This window comes from Ascidia mentula, chromosome 5 (assembly GCF_947561715.1).
Source record: "Ascidia mentula chromosome 5, kaAscMent1.1, whole genome shotgun sequence".
In the NCBI taxonomy this organism is placed as follows: Eukaryota; Metazoa; Chordata; class Ascidiacea; order Phlebobranchia; family Ascidiidae; genus Ascidia; species Ascidia mentula.
Window position 1 is genome coordinate 6,315,085 of NC_138570.1, and position 21,811 is coordinate 6,336,895.

The following is a 21,811-nucleotide window of genomic DNA, read 5'->3' on the forward strand; positions in this document are numbered from 1 at the left end:
TTCAGAACATAGCCCATAAAACAAATTTGTCTGACAATTTGGATGTTAATCGAAATTGGTGCATGTGGATGAATATACAGTTGTATGACGGTTGGTATATTTTTTTAGTTTTACCCAGTAAAAATGTTCGAAACAACTGTAACTGGTTAGCCTAATTGACTAATTAACTAACATGAGTTCGTGTGACGCACGAATTCCACAACAACGGAACGCGTTACTAATAACAGTTGGCGCTAATTTAGGCATACAATACTCAGGTTAAACTACCTCGCGTGAGTATTTCGCAACATAACCACGACGGCGCACCACAGCGAGGCTTCAACCATGACGTACTCACAAACACTGCGATTTAGAGACCCAAATCAATTTTGAAACACTGCCTGTTTGGAATATGTACGATGGGCTATAATTCTCCACAAGATTATACTTGAAAACAAGCTAATGCCCACACTATATAAGAAGACTAACGGAATTGTTTGAGTTACCAAACTTAACTGCATACATAGTAGCATTGGTCAAAGATGACGTTTTACAATTCGGTATTTACGATTTGGCGTTGCTTGGTACAATAAATTTAAGCATCAATGCTGTTCAGAGCAGTGGCAGCATGAAAAATAACGGTAAGTGTCGCGGATATTATGTTTAATGCTCCTTCAGACATTGCTATCGTACAATACGTGTAATTCGTCAGGGGCTTACTTCTCTGTGTTTTTAAAGTCTGATATGCAAGTTGCTTCAGTTCTATCGCTCGCTTTGGTTCGTAGAGAACAATAAAATTATAATATAGATGATTTTATTTGCCATAATTTGTTGGTGAAACACAATTACTTGTATTTGTTGTGGGGGCGGCAAGAAGTCCGACGCGACCCTTCATTTTGAGTGAAATCGTTATTTTAGGTATCTGTACAAACAATGCACTGACTTGTTTAACGTTTAATTGAAAACTTGTATATTACAATGTTTTTTCCTGCATATCTAACTGTTCCCCAAAACATGTGTGTTTTGTTGAATGTGAATTTGAAATATCGCTTGATAAAATACAACATCTTTCTGCAGTGCTCTTTATTAAAATCGATTTTTTTTACAATAGATCATTTAAAGCTTGGTCTGGTTTGTAACTGCGTATGAAAAGCAATTAAATCAGGGGAAAAAATTAGCAGGTTGGTCGGCAAATGCCCTCGCCACATGGATTTTTTTCCCATCTTTCGTAGGCCTTCTGATAGAGCTCAATTTTTTCCATCCATATCTCCATTGCCTTCTCATATTTCTCCCGTAGCTCACTCGCCACTCCGCATGACTCAGTTTGACGCTCAGGTGTAGAACTCACATCAGTTGTTGAAGACGAACCTTTGGTGGACGAAGGTTTGGGGCTGTCGTTTGGAGATGAAAATGGACTGTCGGTTGTGTCTGAATGTGAACTTCCATCGTAGCCTGATGACTTTGAGGTTTTTCCGGACCCTGATTTCGAGCTTTTTTCGGAACGTGACTTTGAACTTCTACTGGAGCCAGACTTTGTACTTCCGCGTGTGCTCGAATTCGAACCTCCAGTGAATGTGGGCTTGGGACTCCCGTTGGTAGCTGGGTTAGGTGTGGCGGATGTATCTGGACTTTTAGCACTTCCTGATTGTGAACTTTTGCTGGAGCCTGACACGGGGCTACTTCGAGATCCCGACCCAAAACTTTCATCCTTGCTTGAACTTGAACTTCCATTATTGTTGCCGTCGTTGCTTAAATTCGAGTTTCCATTATTGTTGCCTGAATTCGAACTTTCGTCGTTGCTTGAATTCGAACTTCCGTCGTTGCTTGAATTCAAACTTCCGTCGTTGCTTGAGTTCGAATTTCCATTATTATTGTTTGAATTCGAACTTTCGTCGTTGCTTGAATTCGAACTTCCATTGTTGTTTAAATTCGAACTTTCGTCATTGCTTGAATTAGAGCTTTCGTCGTTGATTGAATTCGAGCTTCCGTCGTTGCTTGCGTTTAAACTTTCCACCGACACTGCATGCGTAAAAGTTGTCATTTTTTACGAACAGACAAAAATGTCATAAATTCAGGTATAAAGTAACTATCTCTTGAACGTTGAAAAAGAGTGGAGAAAGTGATCTAACATTTGACTGGGTTAGCGCATATACTGTAGCGTAACAACAAGGCGACAAATATTACACCAACAGCAGTGTTACATTAACTTACACAACAAGTCAAGTTTCGTTTGGCACAGTTGGTCGTCTGCACTAGAACCAAATGGATGGGATGAAGCTGCAATTTTGAGCTCTTCGACGATCGTCGGATCTTAAACAAGTAGGACTCAAAAATACTCTAAACGAATGATCTTTCAAACAACATCAGCCGTATTTTCGCATTTTCAGATATATTGAGTTTGTGCATACCTAGTTGACCAAGTATTTGTAGTTGAGATGAGACGCAGCCATCTGAATCATCATTCCAAGTCAGAGGTAAAATTCTTTCCTTCTTTAAGCTTGTTGCTTGGACGAGGGCTTGGGTTACATCGAGCCTACGCAAAAAAAGTAATTTTAGAAATCAAGTTGATTTCGAAATTTTAGTCTTTCCGAAACACAGCATTTTCATCATTTTACCCACATAAGGATTCTTAGCATACGTAGAATGCAAACAAAGAATAAAGAGAGAAGGCAATAAAACAATTTATCATACAAAATACCCACCAGGTCGCTACGTTGTCTTGATTGGCCTTAAAATTCACGATTTGACTTTTTGGACCTCTGACCATTTCCATACGCCCACATTCCAAAATGTTGTTGCTCCCTCTGTTTCGAATGATCACGGTTTTCCCTACGTCTGAAATTGCATGATGCGTGGTTTTGAAATTCTGGATAATTTAAAATGTTACCAAGTGCACTTACGCGAGTTGCTATCCGAATAAAATGTAAAGTTATTTATTATTCTCGTAGCAGCAAATTTATCTGATCCACCGGAACCGCTGGGTTCTTTCGAGTCAGGAGATCCTTCTGATCCACCGGACTTGCCTGATCCACCGGATTCATCTGATCCACCGGAACCGCTGGGTTCTTCCGAATCAGGAAATCCTCCCGATCCATCGGACTTGCCTGATCCACCGGACTTGCCTGATCCACCGGAACCGCTGGGTTCTTCCGAGTCAGGAGATCCTCCTGATCCACCGGACTTGCCTGATCCACCGTATTCATCTGATCCACCGGGGCCACTGGGTCCTATCGAATCCGGAGATCCTCCTGATCCACCGGATTCATCTGATCCACCGGAACCGCTGGATTCTTTCGAATCAGGAGATCCTCCTGACCCATCGGACTTGCCTGATCCACCGGACTTGCCTGATTCACCGGAACCGCTGGGTTCTTTCGAGTCAGGAGATCCTCCTGATCCACCGGATTCATCTGATCCACCGGGACCGCTGGTTTCTTTTGAATCAGGAGATCCTCCTGACCCATCGGACTTGCCTGATCCACTGGGACCGCTGGGTTCTTTTGAATCAGGAGATCCTTCTGATCCACCGGACTTGCCTGATCCACCGGATTCATCTGATCCACCGGAACCGCTGGGTTCTTTCGAGTCAGGAGATCCTTCTGATCCACCGGACTTGCCTGATCCACCGGATTCATCTGATCCACCGGAACCGCTGGGTTCTTTCGAATCAGGAGATCCTCCCGATCCATCGGACTTGCCTGATCCACCGGACTTGCCTGATCCACCGGAACCGCTGGGTTCTTTCGAGTCAGGAGATCCTCCTGATCCACCGGACTTGCCTGATCCACCGGATTCATCTGATCCACCGGGGCCACTGGGTCCTATCGAATCCGGAGATCCTCCTGATCCACCGGATTCATCTGATCCACCGGAACCGCTGGATTCTTTCGAATCAGGAGATCCTCCTGACCCATCGGACTTGCCTGATCCACCGGATTCATCTGACCCACCGGAACCGCTCGGTTGTTTTGAATCAGGAGATCCTCCTGACCCATCGGACTTGCCTGATCCACCGGATTCATCTGACCCACCGGAACCGCTCGGTTGTTTTGAATCAGGAGATCCTCCTGATCCACCGGACTTGTCTGATCCACCGGATTCATCTGACCCACCGGAACCGCTCGGTTGTTTTGAATCAGGAGATCCTCCTGACCCATCGGACTTGCCTGATCCACCGGGACCACTGGGTTCTTTTGAATCAGGAGATCCTCCTGATCCACCGGACTTGCCTGATCCACCGGATTCATCTGATCCACCGGGACCACTGGGTTCTTTTGAATCAGGAGATCCTCCTGACCCACCGGACTTGCCTGATCCACCGGATTCATCTGATCCACCGGAACCGCTCGGTTCTTTTGAATCAGGAGATCCTCCTGATCCACCGGACTTGCCTGATCCACCGGATTCATCTGATCCACCGGAACCGCTCGGTTCTTTTGAATCAGGAGATCCTCCTGATTCACCGGACTTGCCTGATCCACCGGACTTGCCTGATCCACCGGATTCATCTGATCCACCGGGACCACTGGGTTCTTTTGAATCAAGAGATCCTCCTGATCCACCGGACTTGCCTGATCCACCGGACTTGCCTGATCCACCGGATACATCTGATCCACTGGGACCGCTGGGTTCTTTTGAATCAGGAGATCCTCCTGATCCACCGGATTCATCTGATCCACCGGGACCGCTGGTTTCTTTTGAATCTGGAGATCCTCCTGACTCATCGGACTTGCCTGATCCACTGGGACCGCTGGGTTCTTTTGAATCAGGAGATCCTTCTGATCCACCGGACTTGCCTGATCCACCGGATTCATCTGATCCACTGGGAACGCTGGGTTCTTTTGAATCAGGAGATCCTTCTGATCCACCGGACTTGCCTGATCCACCGGATTCATCTGATCCACCGGGACCGCTGGGTTCTTTTGAATCAGGAAATCCTCCTGATCCATCGGACTTGCCTGATCCATCGGATTCATCTGATCCACCGGGACCGCTGGTTTCTTTTGAATCAAGAGATCCTCCTAATCCACCAGACTTGCCTGATTCACCGGATTCATCTGATCCACCGGGACCGCTGGGTTCTTTCGAATCAGGAGATCCCCAAGATCCACCGGGTGTGTTCGAGCCACTAGAACCACTCCATACTTCTGACACAGCAGATTCTCTGAAACATCATTTGTGGTTATCTGGTTTCTGCCGTTCGGATTTTTGACTTGTTCTTCACACTTTGTACATAGAAATTAGTCACCGCTTGTATGTTTAGCAAATAAATACATGTGGCTTAATTTCGTGAAAAGTTTTATGTTACAATTTAAGACAAAGAAAAGTACATTAACATTGCTACACAATGAACTCACTGTTTTCCCACTTCGAAGTCGCAATTATTTCCACATTCTTCAAGTTCGTCAGCAAAGTTTTCATATAAAAAGCAAGGTTTGCTTTCGTCGAATGGCGCGTCAAGTATTCCAAGTCTGAAGTCCGTCTGTCATAGGCCAAAAAAGGCATAAAGGCGGATGAGCATCTTGAAAACAAGACGAGTCGCAACTAACCCCGAGGTTTTGTGCATTCGATGGGTTACGGGAAAGGTCAAAAGTTGCGATAACTTCTCCCAGATTCCCATCGGCGGACAGCTGTTGAGTAAACGTAATTTTGCCTAAAAACCTCCTCGAAAATTTGACTTCGGATACAAATCTGTCAACCAGCGGCTCGAGCTGATTAAAACCTGAACAAAAAAAAAGGTCGGACGCATTAGAATACATTCGAATATATTTATTGGCGATAAGTGTTTTGCTGAGTAGCATTGATGTAATGAAGTTACCTGTAGATATTGCAGACAGAGATCTCGCACTTCGCAGCTGTCGGGGCGATTCGACTTCTGAAGATTCCGCGAGTTGAGTGCCAGGACAAATCAGAAAAATGCACAACCACACTCTTAGGTTCCGCATTTTATTTCGTCAAGTCTGGAAATGTTTGTTCTAGCACAGGAGCTTGCTTATAAGAAGGTTCGCTGATAAGTTTGTTCCACACAAACATGATTTGAATTACCTGAGTTGATTGATACCTTCTCGTGCATTGAAAAGAACTAGCAGAGTTTGTGACGCAATCACCTGATAATAACTTTTGGATTGACGCAAGATCGCTTTCACTACGCGATGATAGTAATCAGGCATGAATGCAGAGTGGGTTCGTCGCCTGACGAAAATTCGAATAATAAGCCAAGTATTGTGAAAGAGTAGCAATCTAATCACCTAATTCATGCTCAATTTTTGGAAATAACCCCTTGACCGTGGAAGTTAAAATTGGTCTGATATGATTTCATGGGAAACACCCTTAAAATCAACCACTAGCAATACAGAATTTATATGAAATTCATGCAACGAAATCCTGTTAAAATACCTAAAATACCAAATTGATCTTTTTTACACGTTTGTATTTGGTAAACGCAGTAATAAAGACACAGTGCAACCTGGCAACACAGCAAAATATAAACACACATAAGTTGACGTGGGGATAGCACAAACGGTGCCAAGTAACACAAGGCGAATTGAACTCACGAACGGTAAACACTACGCAGGTGATTTGGTCAAGTAATACTGAAAAAAATACAAGTCAAGATTAATAACAATCGCCCAGCGCATTTCCCCGAAATACTACTACTTCAAGATTTGCGATGCAATAAATAGAAATAGGTGGACGTGGATTTGCGAAGATATTTTATTATTTCATGGAATTAGCGCTGTGTAATATGCTGTATAACTGTTTTAAATAAGTTCTGGCTCTGTAACATAACCGGTGGTTGTACTATCCGTGGTCGAGTTGTTCCTCAGTGAAGCGCCCTTTGTCGGAATTCGCGATTCCAAGATCACGTGACGCGGATCGACGTAGGTCTCATGGCCTGGCGAGGCGTACACCGTCGGCAGAACACTTGAATAGATACTGCTCATTGTTGACTCAGGTTTCATGTGAGCCCAAAACGAACCAACTGGTTGGGCCTCAGGAATGGGCTCCAGACTGCCGTTGCCTGATTTATCGGACAGTTCACTTTGTGGAGGCGCCCTTACTTCCAAAAGGTGATGTGACGCGTTTGCTGAAAATGATCAAAAACAAATATTTTCTTATTTCATTTTCTCTATCAGCGCTATTCTTGATGGCGTGTTGAAACCACTACCCTTTTCTTGTTTGCCCAATGAAAACCTACTTTGTGCCCATGCCAATGTACTTCCGTGTGTGCTGTTTATTTTCGACAGTTCATCAAACAAGATGAAACGATTGGATTTGACTTTCTCAGTTTTGTGATTTTCAGGAAAAGGGGAATCATGGTGGTATTTGGAAGTAATACCAGGTTACTCACCAATTTCTCCAACTGGCATCCAACAACTGTCGCTGTGTCCCAACTCCAGACACTGCTTGTTGCAGTGGGGACCAAGACTCTCGTTGTGAATGTACATTCCGTCAACCGAACTCATTTCCGATTGCTTTCGTTGTCGTGCAATACCTGCGTATAAGTATCCATGAATTGTTGTGAATGCTATTTGTCTTGCTTAGCTTAAAATTAAATCAAATTGGTTTTATTGTACGAAACTCTGCTGCACACGTAAACTATTAACACAAAATATAAAATGGCGCCGAAATACGGGTTATCGAATATATTGGCTCTTCCTGTACCACCAGTTCCCAAGCAAAAGATTTGTTGTATAATTTTGGTGAAGGAAGATTACTCGATTACAAACACTTGTTGAATTACATGTGCCCAATCGTTTGTTTTGTCACAGGATTTTATCTAGGTTTCTGCTTCGGGCATATTTTTTCTCACACCTTTGAACACCTGATCCACAAAAAAAGTTAACTGCTTGTTTTTGCAGTAAAGAATTGCGTTACCTACTTTCATTTTGTATTTAATGTGTGGACACTAGTGATGATCTTATGGTGTCATATACCTAAAACTAAATGGCAAATTGTGAACTAGCACTACATCTTCGATTGATAGAGCCTTTCTGGTTATGAGTGAGATGTTTTCTGATGTTACCTTGTTCAAACGACACGTCACCACTGGTGACGTCAGGATCGCTATCCCCATGCCCGCTGTCACCTTCGTGTTGTGATGAAGAGGCAAGAGGTCGTGCTTTAATGATGCATGTCGAGTTGTTCTGAATGTTTGAGAAAAGTTTAAATTACTAATCGTTTCAATTTTCACACCCAGACTATTTAGTTTGAGATTTACCGTCAGCAAGTTTCCGTGACTGTCAAGACTTGCTCGGGAAGATGTGAACTGATGTGACATTACTGCGTCACTGCGGGATAGGTTTGTCATATCCGTTGTCGAATCGTATGTCACGGACTGCTGTCTGGTGAACAAAAAGAAGGCTCGTAAAGCTTCATTGACCAACACTAACAATTGTGCCAAGTCACAAGGTGTGGCAAATTTGAACTTACCTTTTATTTGAAGATTGGCTCCACGCTATGCTTCCTTTTAAACTTTCTTTTGACGTTGAACGAGCAAGACCTGATCCTTTTTCGTCGATCAAATTAACCGAACTTCGGCGGTCTTCATGTGCTTTGGTACAAGTGTAGGTTCTCATTTTCTAAAGGAGGATATACAGAATATTTTACGCAACTGCTTATAGGGAAGGTTGTGTGTGAAATAAGGATTATCACTACAGGGACCGTACCTTGTTCTGCCTTCGACATCTACACGCTATAACAGCCGAAACAAGAATTAATAGGACGAGAGCGGAGGAAAGAGCAACGATAATGATGAGGAAAGAGGAATCCGATGCAGCAGTTGATGATCCTTCTTGGTTGGCGGCGAAGGTGGGTAATACGACCCTATCAGTGATGAACACCACAATTCTGCGTTGACTACTCCTAACCGGTTCGCCACTGTCGCGGACCTTTGATGAAAATAGCCAGGTTAGAATAATATTTTTTATTTCATTGAAAACTAGGAATAGGAATTAAATATTACAAAAACAATTTTTATCATAGCTAATTCATCTAATGAGGGGGCAAGCTTGTAGACGAGACACTGTTTCGTCATTGCTGTTACGTTTCAACTTGGTTTATTCAATTTAAATAATGTCTGTACAGCTTCAGTTTCGCCAACTGCAGGTCAATATTAGATATCATACTTGGTTCAATTTGTGGGTAAGATTATTTCCCAAATCGGACTTCTGCTTAAACGTACCTGAACCACGATGTCGTGCCGGCCGAGACTTTTGCGCAGTTGGGGGCTGCTCATATTAAGCCGAAGGTCACCGTTGGTTGCATTTAAAACGAAAAGCGAGGTGTTTACGAAACCGGTTTGGGGCACGCCGTCAACAGATATGAGCGCAAAACGAACATGTCCATTTTCACCGCTGTCGTAATCGACGGCTTGCAAACGTGTGATGATGTCATCACGTACGATCGTTGCATAGATTGGTACGTCATCCTTTGTAGGGTTGGTGAACTGCGGTGTGTTGTCATTGACGTCGGTAAGATATACGTTTAGTTCGCACTTGTTCGTTAGCGCTATCTTGCGTCCGCTATCAGTGGCAATAACAGAGACCTACGAAACGTATTGTGATTAACGGTAGTCAAGACAAACTATATATGAAACTCCTCGCACAACACTTTGACAAACAGCATGAAGTTTCAATACGTTATATAAGGCAAGGTTTATTTCAAAGGAAATAACTATTACGCTGTGTTCCCGTTTCTCACCTTCCACTGCGAATACTGTTCTCTGTCAATCGACCTCACCAAACTGATCCGTCCCGTTCTTGGCTCGATCGCAAAAGATCCATCCCCGCCAGACAGCGAGTATGTAATTTCCCCGTTAGTAGATGGAGCAATTTCGTCATCCTACAATGCAAACGGATGAGATACTAAACAACCCGAACCGATGTATATTTTGCCAACCGTCGACTTTCAAGTCAGGGAGCCGAAAAGCCATCAACATTCATTTACCTCGTTTAGTTGAAGAGATAAGCGGGTTGTTTTGTCCTTGTCAGTGGCTGTTATGGTTGTGATCAAGCTTCCTACTGCCATGTTTTCAGGTATTGTGACATTGAAGACTGAGTGGCTAAACTCAGGAGAGTATTCATTTTCGTCCAAGACAACCACGGTAATTTCTTGGTAGGAACACCTATAGAAACAATAAATAAGAATTATACTTGCGGTGGTCCCCAACTAAAACTTAAATCTATGTAAGAAGAAAGCAAATCTTACAATTTTTTTTTGCCTTGATCGCAAGCCTTGAGCGTAATTCTGTACTTGTTCAGTTTTTCTTGGTCCAGCTTTCGGTTTACACCAAGAAACCCATTCTTGTTTAGGACAAACGTGTCAAAAACGTCGAACATTTTCATCCCTGACTCCGCAACAGTTTGGTCGACTTGTAGGATTTTTTCTATTTCTAAATCCACAACTCCGTTTACGTCAAAATCGTCGTCTTTGACGCTGACATAGGCGAAGTACGTTGGAATCGTTGACTTTTCCGAAACAAAAACTGCAAACAAAATCAGTATTAGGATGGCACGTTTTATCTTTAAACTCGTCCACAATTGCAATGACTAATTTTACTTTTCAATGGGTAAAAATAGTTACCTGTGTTTCCGTTAGACGGCGCTATGTAGCTGACAGTGATGACAGGCGAGTTGTCGTTGACGTCACCAACATGAAGCACAAGTCTGGTTAGTCCCACTCTCTGAACTGTTTGCCCCTGGTCGCGGCCTTCAATGTATATAATGCTTCTGCAAACAAAATGAAACAACTTTATGATATCATCTTCACAAGATTTTGTATTACGCTGTCAACCTATCGTCGAACAGGGAAATCTTACTTGTCATTTGACTCTCTGTCCAGTTCTGTGAGCAACGTCACATCACCAGTGACTTCATCAACAGCGACAAGTTTCTGTACCGAATCTGAGTTTCGTTTGGCGAGAAAGTAACGAACCGATCCAGCGTCTCCTGAATCAGGATCCCTGGCCTGAACACGTGTTATGACGTATCCTGGTTCCAAACTTTCTCGAAGCACTACCGGGTACTCCTAGAAGGTGTTGATATTTTTATAACAGCAAGTGGATATTGTGTGATATAAACATAGATTTACTGCAACGCTTACTTCGCTATCGAAACGAGGGCTATTGTCGTTGGAGTCAAGGATTCGGACTTGTAGAGGTACACTGCTTGATAGCGGAGAGACTCCCTTGTCTTCGGCAGTAAGAGTCAGGTGAAATAGCTGTTTGCTTTCGTAATCTACCGCGGAATGCAAATAGTTAGTATTTCAAGCCATTGCGTAACGTTGTGGGGCCCCTAACAAATCCAACTATTGACCTAAAAATGCCGCTGCGTTACAAAAGGGCTCCCCATTCATGGGAGCCAAAGCATGAAAAGGCCTCGGAGTCAATTTTCGGCAAAGACGCCGGACCAATCTTGGGCCATTCGAAGAAAAATGACAGTCGACAATGCGAAGAAATGAAGTCGGTCACTTGACATTCGGTGTCATATTGCCATCTCAGCGAGTTAAGTTCTTAGGTTATGTCTTTGCGCTTACCGAGAGGCCGGTCGACGCGAAGCTGCAGATGTGGGCTTCCCGCTTCGTCGCTTGACTGAAGCAGGCTGAAATAATTGGTTGCGCTCAGCAAGTAGACGATGACGGAGTTGTTGCCTGGAAACAGAAAAAAACAGTACAGTCTTAATTTTCAAACTACTCGGCCTGCCACAAAACTCAACAACCATGGTTTCACAAATGTAGGTTATTAAAGATAGAAATATATGCAAGTACATTGCAATTTCAAAAATTCATTGGGTATAATATACATGATAGGTTATGATAATACATTGCGAAGGCGAAAAATGGATACGATTGAATTATTGTACCAACCTGCGTCGCGGTCACGTGCCAGGTAGCGGTCAAGACTGATGACGTCACCTACTTGTGCTTCTTCGCTTACGTTAACGATGACGTACTTGACTGGAAAGGCGGGCGAATATTCGTTTACGTCTGCAACTTCCACCTCGATGTTGAGCATCCGGAAATCGGCACGAACGTAGATCTGATTTCGAGACAGCCCAAATTTTAATCTCTGCACGGGTTTGGTCAACCCGACGTGACAGGTTTCGATTGAGCGTTAACTCACCTGGAGCTGAATAATGCAAGGTGATGAGTTTTGGCAGATTTCCTCGCGGTTGAGTTCGCGACGAAGTGTGATCGTGCCTGTGGTTTCGTCCAGTGCTATCCATTTCTGCCTCCGCCCTACGGTCGACTTGTGTCCGTACGTCATCAGCTTTTCGCTCAACAGCTTAAAGTTCTTCTTATCCGTTATCTTCATGTCCAAAACGTCAGCCAACTCGGTGACAATTGTGCCTAAGCGAAGCGAAAACCCAAGGATAAGATCGTGTAGTCCTTCGCACAAAGCACCTCCTTATAATAATTACTCACCGGTCGCCGAATTCTCCATCAATTGAACCCTTCGAGTGAGGGCGCGCGAACCGATTGATGACGTAATAAACCATGAGGTAATCACCGCCACAACCGCGGGACAAAGCTTCCAGCACCGCGTCATTTTCCCAAAACTCTGTGCAAATGAAAGAAAAGCCTGTAAACATGATTGTCTCAAAAACACAAAATGACCTCAATCACCCTACATCCAGTCACGTGGAAAGCTAATCGCCTAAATTTCAAGCAGGCCTTTGTTTGAGTTGAGGGGGTTTGAATGGGGAGCGTTCGAAGCGTCCCCGCGCGGCGTATCCTATCTCCCCAAGCGAAAACTACCACGGCGGAGAGCAAAATCGGCCAGATGATGACGGTGCGCAGGAATAAAAGCCTTGCGTGCGAAGTTAGTTCGAGTGTGTTGCGCGCCCCAACCACTAGCTGTTTACCTCAGTCAGGGGCAAGAAAAGCAGAGCGCAAGTTCCCACAGTATGAGGATACGCTCACGACGCGGTCCGCTTCACATTGCCACAGTAATCTGAAACCACAGCTACGGTCCGTCACGCCGTATACGTGTTATGGGTGAAAACATGTCGCGGTCACCCCCAACTGGCAAGCATTGGGGGCTGGCTGGGGGCCTGCGGACCGTATGCGCTAGCCTTATTTAGCACGTGGGAGTGCCCTGACAAAACACCGTTCAAGGCAAACAACGCCCGCAATCTGTAAAATGTGCATCACTTAAGAAGCTACCCAGCGCCGCTCCGCGCCCAGATAGAGAATGTTAATTTATGGGACATGTTACGGTGCACCCCGTTGGCGAATTATTGTTGTTTGGGGGTACCAGAACCTATAGATTATATGCTCGCACCCACTCACCCAACCAACCAGTCGCAGTAGTTCTATCCTTACAGTAATTTTACCCAAGGTGGGAGCGGCGAGTGACGCACGAGTTGATCAAACCGCAACTTTTCGCCTTTAGTCAATTTATCTTCCCATTACGCAGTAGGAAATTGAACCGCGAGAAAGCGATTCTGATGCCGTGGTTGGAATTACCAAAAACCGTCCCTATAGTATCCATCGATCTTTAAACGTATGGGATGGGTGAAAAACGCCTATTTCATCCATACTTTATTTTTTTCTGGTTATCTGCATTGTCAAAGTGGTCGCACACGAGGGCTTGTGGGTCTTGTGCCGTCGAGCATACAGTAGGTGACCTACAAGCATTACCGGAGGTTAGTTGGTTGTTTGTCGAGTCAAGACACGCCAACAACATGCCGTGCGACAGTCGAACGCGGGTGGCACGTTTACTGGACTGTCACGCATCGCCAGCGAAAAATCTAGAGGCCTATCTGACTCAGGCTTCACTGTGGCGCTTGCATTCTGGCATTGATAACCAAACCTAACGGGCTTTCGACCCGAAACGGACCACACACTTTGTACAAATGAAAACAACCCGATCAACGTGTAAACGCCGCTAAGAGAAAGAGAGAGAGATCTTTAATATCGTGAGCCCCCGCCTGGGGCGCGTGGAAACTGTCCGTAAGCGGCTCCAAAGTCGCTTGCTTGCTTCCGAGGCACGAGGGTTTGCGTGCGATGAGGGCGAATGCGAAGACAGACAGGAAGCAGCGCGCCGCATCAGCCCCAGACCAATTGCAATATAAGCTTTCGCTGTCTGGACTGCAGCGAGTGGTTGCGGCGCCCCGTTATCGGGTTCCCCGGCAATGCCCATATGTTACACGACCGTAAGAGGTGTTTGTTTCCCGGTAAGTTTCCAAACTCTCGCAAAATAATATGGTGAACGGTTTACTGCTGCAAAATACTACTTATATCCCGTCTGCTTAAAATAGCAACCATGAATACCCAATATCGTGTTGTTTTTTAGCGCAAACGACAATAGGTGTGGTCGGTTCCATATTAAAACAATGGCAAAGGCTTTTCGCGTAACGAAGAAACCACAAAGTTAGGCCTTTTTGCGAATGACGTTTGTGGTTCGAGACGAATACGTTTTTATGAGTGTTTTGAGACGACGCATTCCCAACGAGCTTGTTCTGTTCCAAAACCGGACGCAACTTTCACTGCATTATTCATTAAAAAAACTTTGCGAGAAATTGTCTTCTGAACCCGGGGTGCGCATTACTTGTTCGACGTTATTAATTTTCAATGCCGTGATGATAGTTTCGTAATTACGTAGAACCTACGTAGGCTATGGAAGCTTAAAGCGCCGTCAGTCGACCCGGTGATCTGTCAGACGTAAGGCCGCAGATGGGAAGATATGAGCTCGCACTAATGTTATGCAAACAAAACCGCACAGGCTTCGGCGGATATGGAAAGATATATAATTCATGCAATCAATTTGCCCGTTTTAGCGCAATATTCCCAAATAAGCAAAAATCTAAACGTTACGAATGCTTTTGAAGGTGATTCGATAAATTTTACAATGTTCCAAGTAATTGCTTTTCACATCAAACAAAATATCCCAACATGATGTTAAAATTGTGAATAAAACACTTCTTTTTAACACAAGTTTTTGAGCACCGGAAAATTTACGTAAGCACTTTATGCGCACATGGGTGTTCATTATTTATGACCCCTGCGGTTTATTACAATTCTGCAAGCAATATTGCTTTGTAGATACTGCCTTTCACTCACCTTTATGCACGCAGTCTGTTATACCCAAATTTCAGAACAGGTTGGTCCTGATACTATATGTTGTATATGTTGTTAACACTTGCAATACCACTACAGCTAGGACAAATCAGTAGCAGATCTGCAGAAATAACAATAGGGGTTTAGTCAACATTTAAAAACTCATTTAGGAACACGCATGCCAACTCAAGCGTATTAGCTGAGCTCAACATGTGCTGATCAGTGTAATGACATGGAAAACGCGTCAGTTGACCTAAGGACCTCGGAGGAGTCGATATTCTGTCCCCTCTCTACTTTTACCCTTCACAGCATCCAAACCCTCTATAATCCTAAGTGTAGGTAACCGTCGCTAAACCTGTCGCATCATGTCGTGAGGCAATCTTTCATGACAAGACTGGAGCATACGAAAGCCAACAAGCAACTCTTCCATCCTGTTGCACTAAAGCAGAAGCCAATTACTTAAGCCGGCCAATCGCTCTTGTTTGGCGTTTAGCAGCGTTAAGACGAAAACAGAAAATCAATGCGCGGGCTACGAGTGAGCACACACTTCGACCTTCAAAATCCAAATGAACTGCAGCTAAAGTGGTTTGAATATTGTCCCGTTTCCACGTTGTGACTGTTTAATCCTTTTTCGTCCTTATTTCACTGAACTACATCACAGCGACAAAACTCGTAAAGTGGCGCCACAGTTTTCATTTGGTTCTCGTAAAAGTCCATTCCTTGGTCGTTTATTATCGCTGGTAATAAGACGGCATAATTTCAGCGCCCGCTTCATTATAGCGGTAATGATTCCATCCTGCATTGTTCCCTCGGCGCTCCATTGTTTTACTGTAGTCTAGAACATGGGCCGTTTACCCACATTGTACAGCGCGACGCATTACTGGGAAAGCGCCAACTTCGTCTGTGTGAATTTCGCCCTTTCTGCGGCATGGTATATACTCATGTTGCGATTCTGCACTTATTTTCTCGAGAAGTACAACACCTGGCACTGCAGACTAGGATTCTGTCAACCATTTGCTCTTGCTACGTACAAACTAAAGGAACGAGACGTTGAGCTGTTTATATTTACTCTCGCGAGCTCGAGATGGTCCTTCTAAGTCTGAGACACGCCTTCTAAGCGCGCGTGCCTTTGGATGCCAACATCAAACACCGGGCGATAAGCAAAGTTTGCGGACTGTCATCTGCCTTTTCGGCATCATGCACGCCTGGAAACCTCTCCTTGAAGTTGACGGCAAAATGCCAACCATTGTGGCATCACTGTTCACCGTCTTAGAGCGTTCCTCGTCTGAACTGCCGAACCGAATATTCCAGCCCTCGAGGAGTCAAATATTTTCTCTCCAAAAGTCTCATTTCCAACGCACCAATTAACAAATACACAATGCCTAATGTAATGCGCTTAGCGCTTGCTACAATCCGGAAAACCAACAGCGATCGGAATGACTTTTGCCCGGTGGTTGCGCATTGGCAACGTCAAATCCCATTACGCCCAGTTGCTCTAATTGGAATCGCCGAGCGCCATATCGAGGTCGCTTGCCTCTGTAAGCCTCTTACGCAGCAAAATATGCGGCCGCTAAAGAGCGATCCGATAAAGTTGACAATATGTTGACTTATGTGGTCATGCGAACCAAAAAGGCTCGAAGACCAAACACAAAGCCGTCACAACGATCCAACCATTTAGAACAACTTGTGTGTGTTTTGACTTTTGACAGCAAAAGCCTTTACTACCTCCCTGAACCAATTAAAATCTTGAAATGTTTTTCAGTTATCTGTCACAACCGCGAGACTTTAGCGCAAACAAATCTACTTCCTTCAATTTATAGATGGCATGTGGAAAGTTTTCATTCCTCTCAGTTTGTCCAAATCGGCAAATCTAACGATGCACCAGCAACGCACTTCGTGGCTTTCCGCGATTAATTTTCACCCTCCCGCGCCCGCAGCCCCTTCACGCTCGAAGGCCGCAGTTGTTTTCGACTTGTCACTCGACCCGCACTCCCAGCTCGCCGAAAGCCGCTGATTCCTGTTTCGATTCAACGAGCGCGACAGAAAACTGATCGCTCCAATGAACTCGCTTAAAAACTTGGTTCTTTTGCGCCGCGACCTGCAACTAACCTGTCCGCGCAGCCTCAATAATGCAGTTCATCAATTATCGCCGTGTATTGCCTTATCGATTATCTAATGCGACGTTGCGAATATGCCCTTTACCGAGAGGATTTACAACTGCGTACTCGCAGGCTGACTCTGCCGGTCGTTATTAAGTTATTGTCTAAAGTGCTTTTTCCATCTGTATGGTTTTGCATGTAGTTGTGGGCTGTTCCTACATTAGAAATGCCTCATTGAAAATCATTCTTTCACGACCACCTAGAGGGTTATTAATTATCTAATGCCAAAGTCGTGAGTCTGTCTTTTAAATGCGATTCGTGGCTTTTTTTCTGTCATGACATGGGAAACTGTATCCCGCCTCTTCATATTTGTTTTCGCATCGCGTGTCATAATCCCGCTGGGCAGCGATTTCCGACTTGGTCGCGATTCGCACTGGCGGCCGAAGGCGCAGGTAGTCTTTGTTGGCCCAAAACATACAACAGAGACACGCGGCGGGCCCGCGCACGAAAGCAATCATTACGTCAGCGCATAGCCGCCAAACAATTCTAGCCGACAATGTGGATGCCTGTATTAAAACTTGGCTCTGTGTGGTCGTAATTACTTGCTTGGTTGGATGTGGGTTCTTTCACGGCCCGGATTGAGATTTCTTTACTCGCTCCTGTTTCTATATGCGCATACTCTACCTTCAGATTTGTAGAAATTAATAAATTTTTGCGGTTTTATGGAATCCGGGTTTTAAACTGCTGTGCATTCCGACACGGACCCGAAAGTTGCGAATAATATCCTGAAAACCAAAGGTTGCGTTATAAGTTGTCTTGCTTCTTCAGCAAGCGTAAAAGCTTCCTCATGTTTAGAAACGTGTTTTTGTAAAGCGTCTTATCTTGTACAATCTTTACTGACACGTCCGGGGCCTTGATATCGTTCGTCAAGGATCGGGCAAAATCGAAGAAGGCCTTTCTGCGTTACTTGATGATCCCAAATTCAGGACGATCAAAAACGACAGATCAATACGTAGATACGATAACGGACGTCACCGACACTTCCATTGTTTTCCTATGCGGGATTGCAAACGTCCAAACGGAATTTGTTTGAACCAATTGCACGCAGACTTCTCTTATCACCGGAAGAACGCAAGTGAAGCCTATCCACACAAATATTCTCCAACGTCGCCAAGCTGTTTATGCTCCAGTGGTTCTGCCCAGCAACTGTATCCAGAAGCTTAAAATACATGATAAATTGTTTTGAAAAACGCAACCCCCGTTTACATGTTCCGTCTGTGTGATGACATATTGTCTTTGTTTACGTAAGGTAAGCGTTCACTACAAGTCGATGTTCTCAGTTGTGGCTGGCGGGTGATTATTGAGTTATATGGTATCGTTTTGCCGGTTTCCGCGGCGTTAACCTGGCCCGACGGAACATCAAAAGCGCAACTTTGGCCTTGACTTCGGGTTACCTTCAACTTTTGGGAGTTTTCTTGGGTGCCGAATGTTTAAAGTACTGCTTGTGATCACTGAACTGTAAATAAAGAATCTTTGGTTTCTCGTTTTTGAAAAACGCAGAAGTCTGCTGATGTCGTAACGAGCACACCGCTTGTTGGCGCATTTTTCCGACACATGTACAAGTTTTTTGTTAATATTTATCAAGATTTAGTACAGTGCTTGTTTTGCAAGTTCGCGGTTCTTATTTGAGTGGCCAACAATAAGTGCAAATGGGTGTAATTGGCGTCCCCGAACTTTTTCCAATGTCACAAATCCCACCGAGCAGGTGATTAGAGAACAATGCGACGCAAATGAGTCCCCCAATAACGAATGTACAAAGAAGTTCATTGTAGAGCCCACAAACTTGTTTTAGCACTTCGGTCACGGTCGGTTTAGGTAATCGCGCAGGAACATGTCTTCAACAGGACGCGATTAACTTGGATTTGTGTCACCTGTAACCTGCCCAAAGCCGCGAGGTTTATTTTCGTCTCGAGTCGTGCTTTTGCCTTTTTTCTTCGCAATCTTCCGTGTAACGGATGTTGTACTTCTGCCGCACGGGCGGCACGCACCAACTTTCACTTGGAGGGAAATATCAACACAAGGTTGTGTCATAAAAGTCATGTTTCCCAGTTTGTCTCATTTCCTTCGTTTCGTGTTTACAAACGAGTCTACTGCCGCACTCGCGTTAGTATATTCGTCTATGGTTTTGATCGGCATCCCGAAAATGTTTCTTATGTTATTTTACAGACATGCAAATTTTACACAACCATGTACTAGATTGAAACTATCGTGTGTCGCTAAGTTGTTCCATGTGAACGCTGTGTCAGATTTTTTTTGATTCCGAGGCTTCTCAAGTTAGTTCATAAAATTGCTGTATACGACTTCACTTTGTCGTTGTTTATAGCTTTCGTGTACAAGCGATAACATGACAGCAGTTGTGTTTTACGTGTGGGTAAATATCAGTTGCCGTTTTTTTTATGTGTGCAGATTGCTAACTACTAATTCTGTTCTCATAAGCTGTGATTATAGTTTGCTTAAATAATATTTAAACCATTTTTTAACATAAATGCTTCGTGAATAAATCCCTTCATTTTTAAAGTGACTGGTTAAAAAGCAAGTAAAAAGTGATACAAAAGTTGCTCTATGGCGCAACCAACAGGTTTAGCCAGGCCTGAAGTCTACCCGTTGTACCTTATTGTACGTTATTTTTTTTTGCATCTCCCGCTGGCAAAATTTATTTTAAAATACCGTTAGACGTTTGGGATATTTAACAGTAGCTTTAACATTTATTTAATTTTACCCTGCAGCGCCAACTTGCGGTTCAAAAAACAAAACAAAAAATGTAAATTTAATCTTTAAATATAAACCAATAAAATTTCCCTACAGCTTAGCAAACAACTCTCGAAATGCGGTTTTTGTTGGTACAAATATTATCCTAAACTATTTTTTGTATCGATGTAGTGTCACCAGGAAAACCCCTCGAAACGGTGCTTTGAAGTATAAATGGGTCTATTGCGCCATTCCTGTATGATAGTATTTTAGAAGATATCATTTTCTCACACCTTTCAGTGTCACACACTGGGATTAAAATTACGTTGTTCTTTGTTACACCAATTACGGATACGTTACAAACGTTAGATCTATATGTTTCTATTTTTCAATCTCGTGCGAACAATGAAAGATTCTTTGTCGTTCCCCGCATCTATTTATTCTTGACATTCTCTTTCATAGCTGAGTAAATACATTGATATTTCTGCAAAGGATAGAAATGTTTGAATGGGAATGTGTCATCACAAAAGAGCAGATAATATCCCAGGAAGACAACTCTAAAAAATTGATTACCAATGGTTGTATTGCTTGTGGTAAATTACAAAACCATGAAATATGAAATACACGTAGGCAGTCGTTGGATTTCGAAAATGCTTGCTTTAATTTTACGCTACACTGGTATGTGGACAAATATAAAAAGACAGTCTAAAATGTTATTCGATGATGTAAATTTAAACGTTGGACCAGTGTTAGCCCTTTATGACAAACATAAATGTTGAGTCAAATGTCCTCTGCACAACGTTAAGGTTTATCAAAGTTGTTATGCAAAAAAATGCGTCAAATTTTTTTTCATGTCTTCAAAAGACGCTATATAGATCGATATGTTTACAAAACGTCGGCACATGAAATGCTTGCGACGCAATTAGGTTATGCAAAAATGAACACTTTCATTGCATTTCCGAGACAACAAAATCGATCTAGTTTGCCAATAGTTGGATACATAACGGGCCGCAACTGAGAACTATGTTAACTGCTTCACGAACTGGTAACCAACCTGAACGCGGACTTTTTTCACTGAATCTGTTGTGCACGTTAAAATATAACAAAGGAAAAACAATAACTTAATGGTAGTTGCCTCAACATTCCGTGCAACAAAACAAAAAAGGCGATTTTTTCGTGTCTTGTGTCGTTTTTTTCGCGACATTTCAGACATGTTAGGTTTCAAATGAAACCTATAAACTATGTTGAACCTATGTGAAAAAATTTGTTTTAGAAGGAATTCACGAAGGATAAGAATTTAATTGAGTGTTTTATTGACTGCCTTGCTATTGAAGAAACACAGAGTATACAGCGTAAAATGAAGTTCTTAAGGAAAAAACAACGTTGTATGACCCAATCGTTGTTGTTTTTCCTTCTGCTTATTACTTGGAACGGTAAGAAATTATTTAGGCCTGACAACCTCTCGCCTAATAAATTCGGAACAGAAAGGACGCTACTAACAGGCAAAAGAAGCACCACAAGCACATCGTTATTGAGTTTTACATAGATTTGCTTTATCTGTTTCTGAAGCAATTTAATTTAGGTTGACAAGTTAAGAGATTTGATAAAAGTTTATGTTTCTTTTGCAGTGGCTCTTGTCGATGGAACAACTGCGTCTAGTTCGACTACCTCAGGTTAGTTCATGTTTTTGTCTGCTGTGCTTGCATGACGAAGGAGTTCCGAAACCAAAGGTGTATGATTACATGAAATAACTGACCCAATGTGACTTATTTTCGGATAAGATAACACAAAACAACAGAAGGCAAAGTAGAGATCGCGTGCAACAATACATCTCACGCTTTTTAAGGTTTATTACTGTCAGTCAAATAACGTGATACTTGATTAATAGTGAACTCCTCGAATTCGTTTTGGTGGGCGATCAACTT

The 21,811-nt window shown here is 43.4% G+C and overlaps 2 protein-coding genes across 2 annotated transcripts; both read right to left on the reverse strand.

Annotated features, from left to right (window-relative positions):
* Positions 1 to 1,056: 1,056 nt before the first annotated feature.
* On the reverse strand, positions 1,057 to 5,930 carry LOC145901685 (uncharacterized). The gene is made up of 8 exons (XM_082989446.1): positions 5,798 to 5,930; positions 5,529 to 5,701; positions 5,337 to 5,461; positions 2,880 to 5,143; positions 2,682 to 2,814; positions 2,388 to 2,512; positions 2,191 to 2,289; positions 1,057 to 1,998 (listed from the first exon to the last, which is right to left on the reverse strand). Exons 1-8 carry the CDS (start codon positions 5,922 to 5,924, stop codon positions 1,154 to 1,156), a joined length of 3,891 nt encoding a protein of 1,296 aa, XP_082845572.1. The 5' UTR covers positions 5,925 to 5,930; the 3' UTR covers positions 1,057 to 1,153.
* A 488-nt stretch (positions 5,931 to 6,418) lies between these two features.
* LOC145902626 (protocadherin beta-13-like) lies at positions 6,419 to 15,162 on the reverse strand. Its single transcript, XM_082990668.1, has 18 exons — positions 15,043 to 15,162; positions 12,403 to 12,538; positions 12,101 to 12,327; positions 11,845 to 12,016; positions 11,515 to 11,628; positions 11,083 to 11,216; positions 10,799 to 11,007; positions 10,564 to 10,709; positions 10,189 to 10,465; positions 9,928 to 10,105; positions 9,682 to 9,822; positions 9,164 to 9,526; positions 8,649 to 8,870; positions 8,413 to 8,561; positions 8,201 to 8,324; positions 8,006 to 8,126; positions 7,331 to 7,474; positions 6,419 to 7,066 (listed from the first exon to the last, which is right to left on the reverse strand). Exons 2-18 carry the CDS (start codon positions 12,524 to 12,526, stop codon positions 6,741 to 6,743), a joined length of 3,171 nt encoding a protein of 1,056 aa, XP_082846794.1. The 5' UTR covers positions 12,527 to 12,538; positions 15,043 to 15,162; the 3' UTR covers positions 6,419 to 6,740.
* Between the last annotated feature and the right edge of the window lie 6,649 nt (positions 15,163 to 21,811).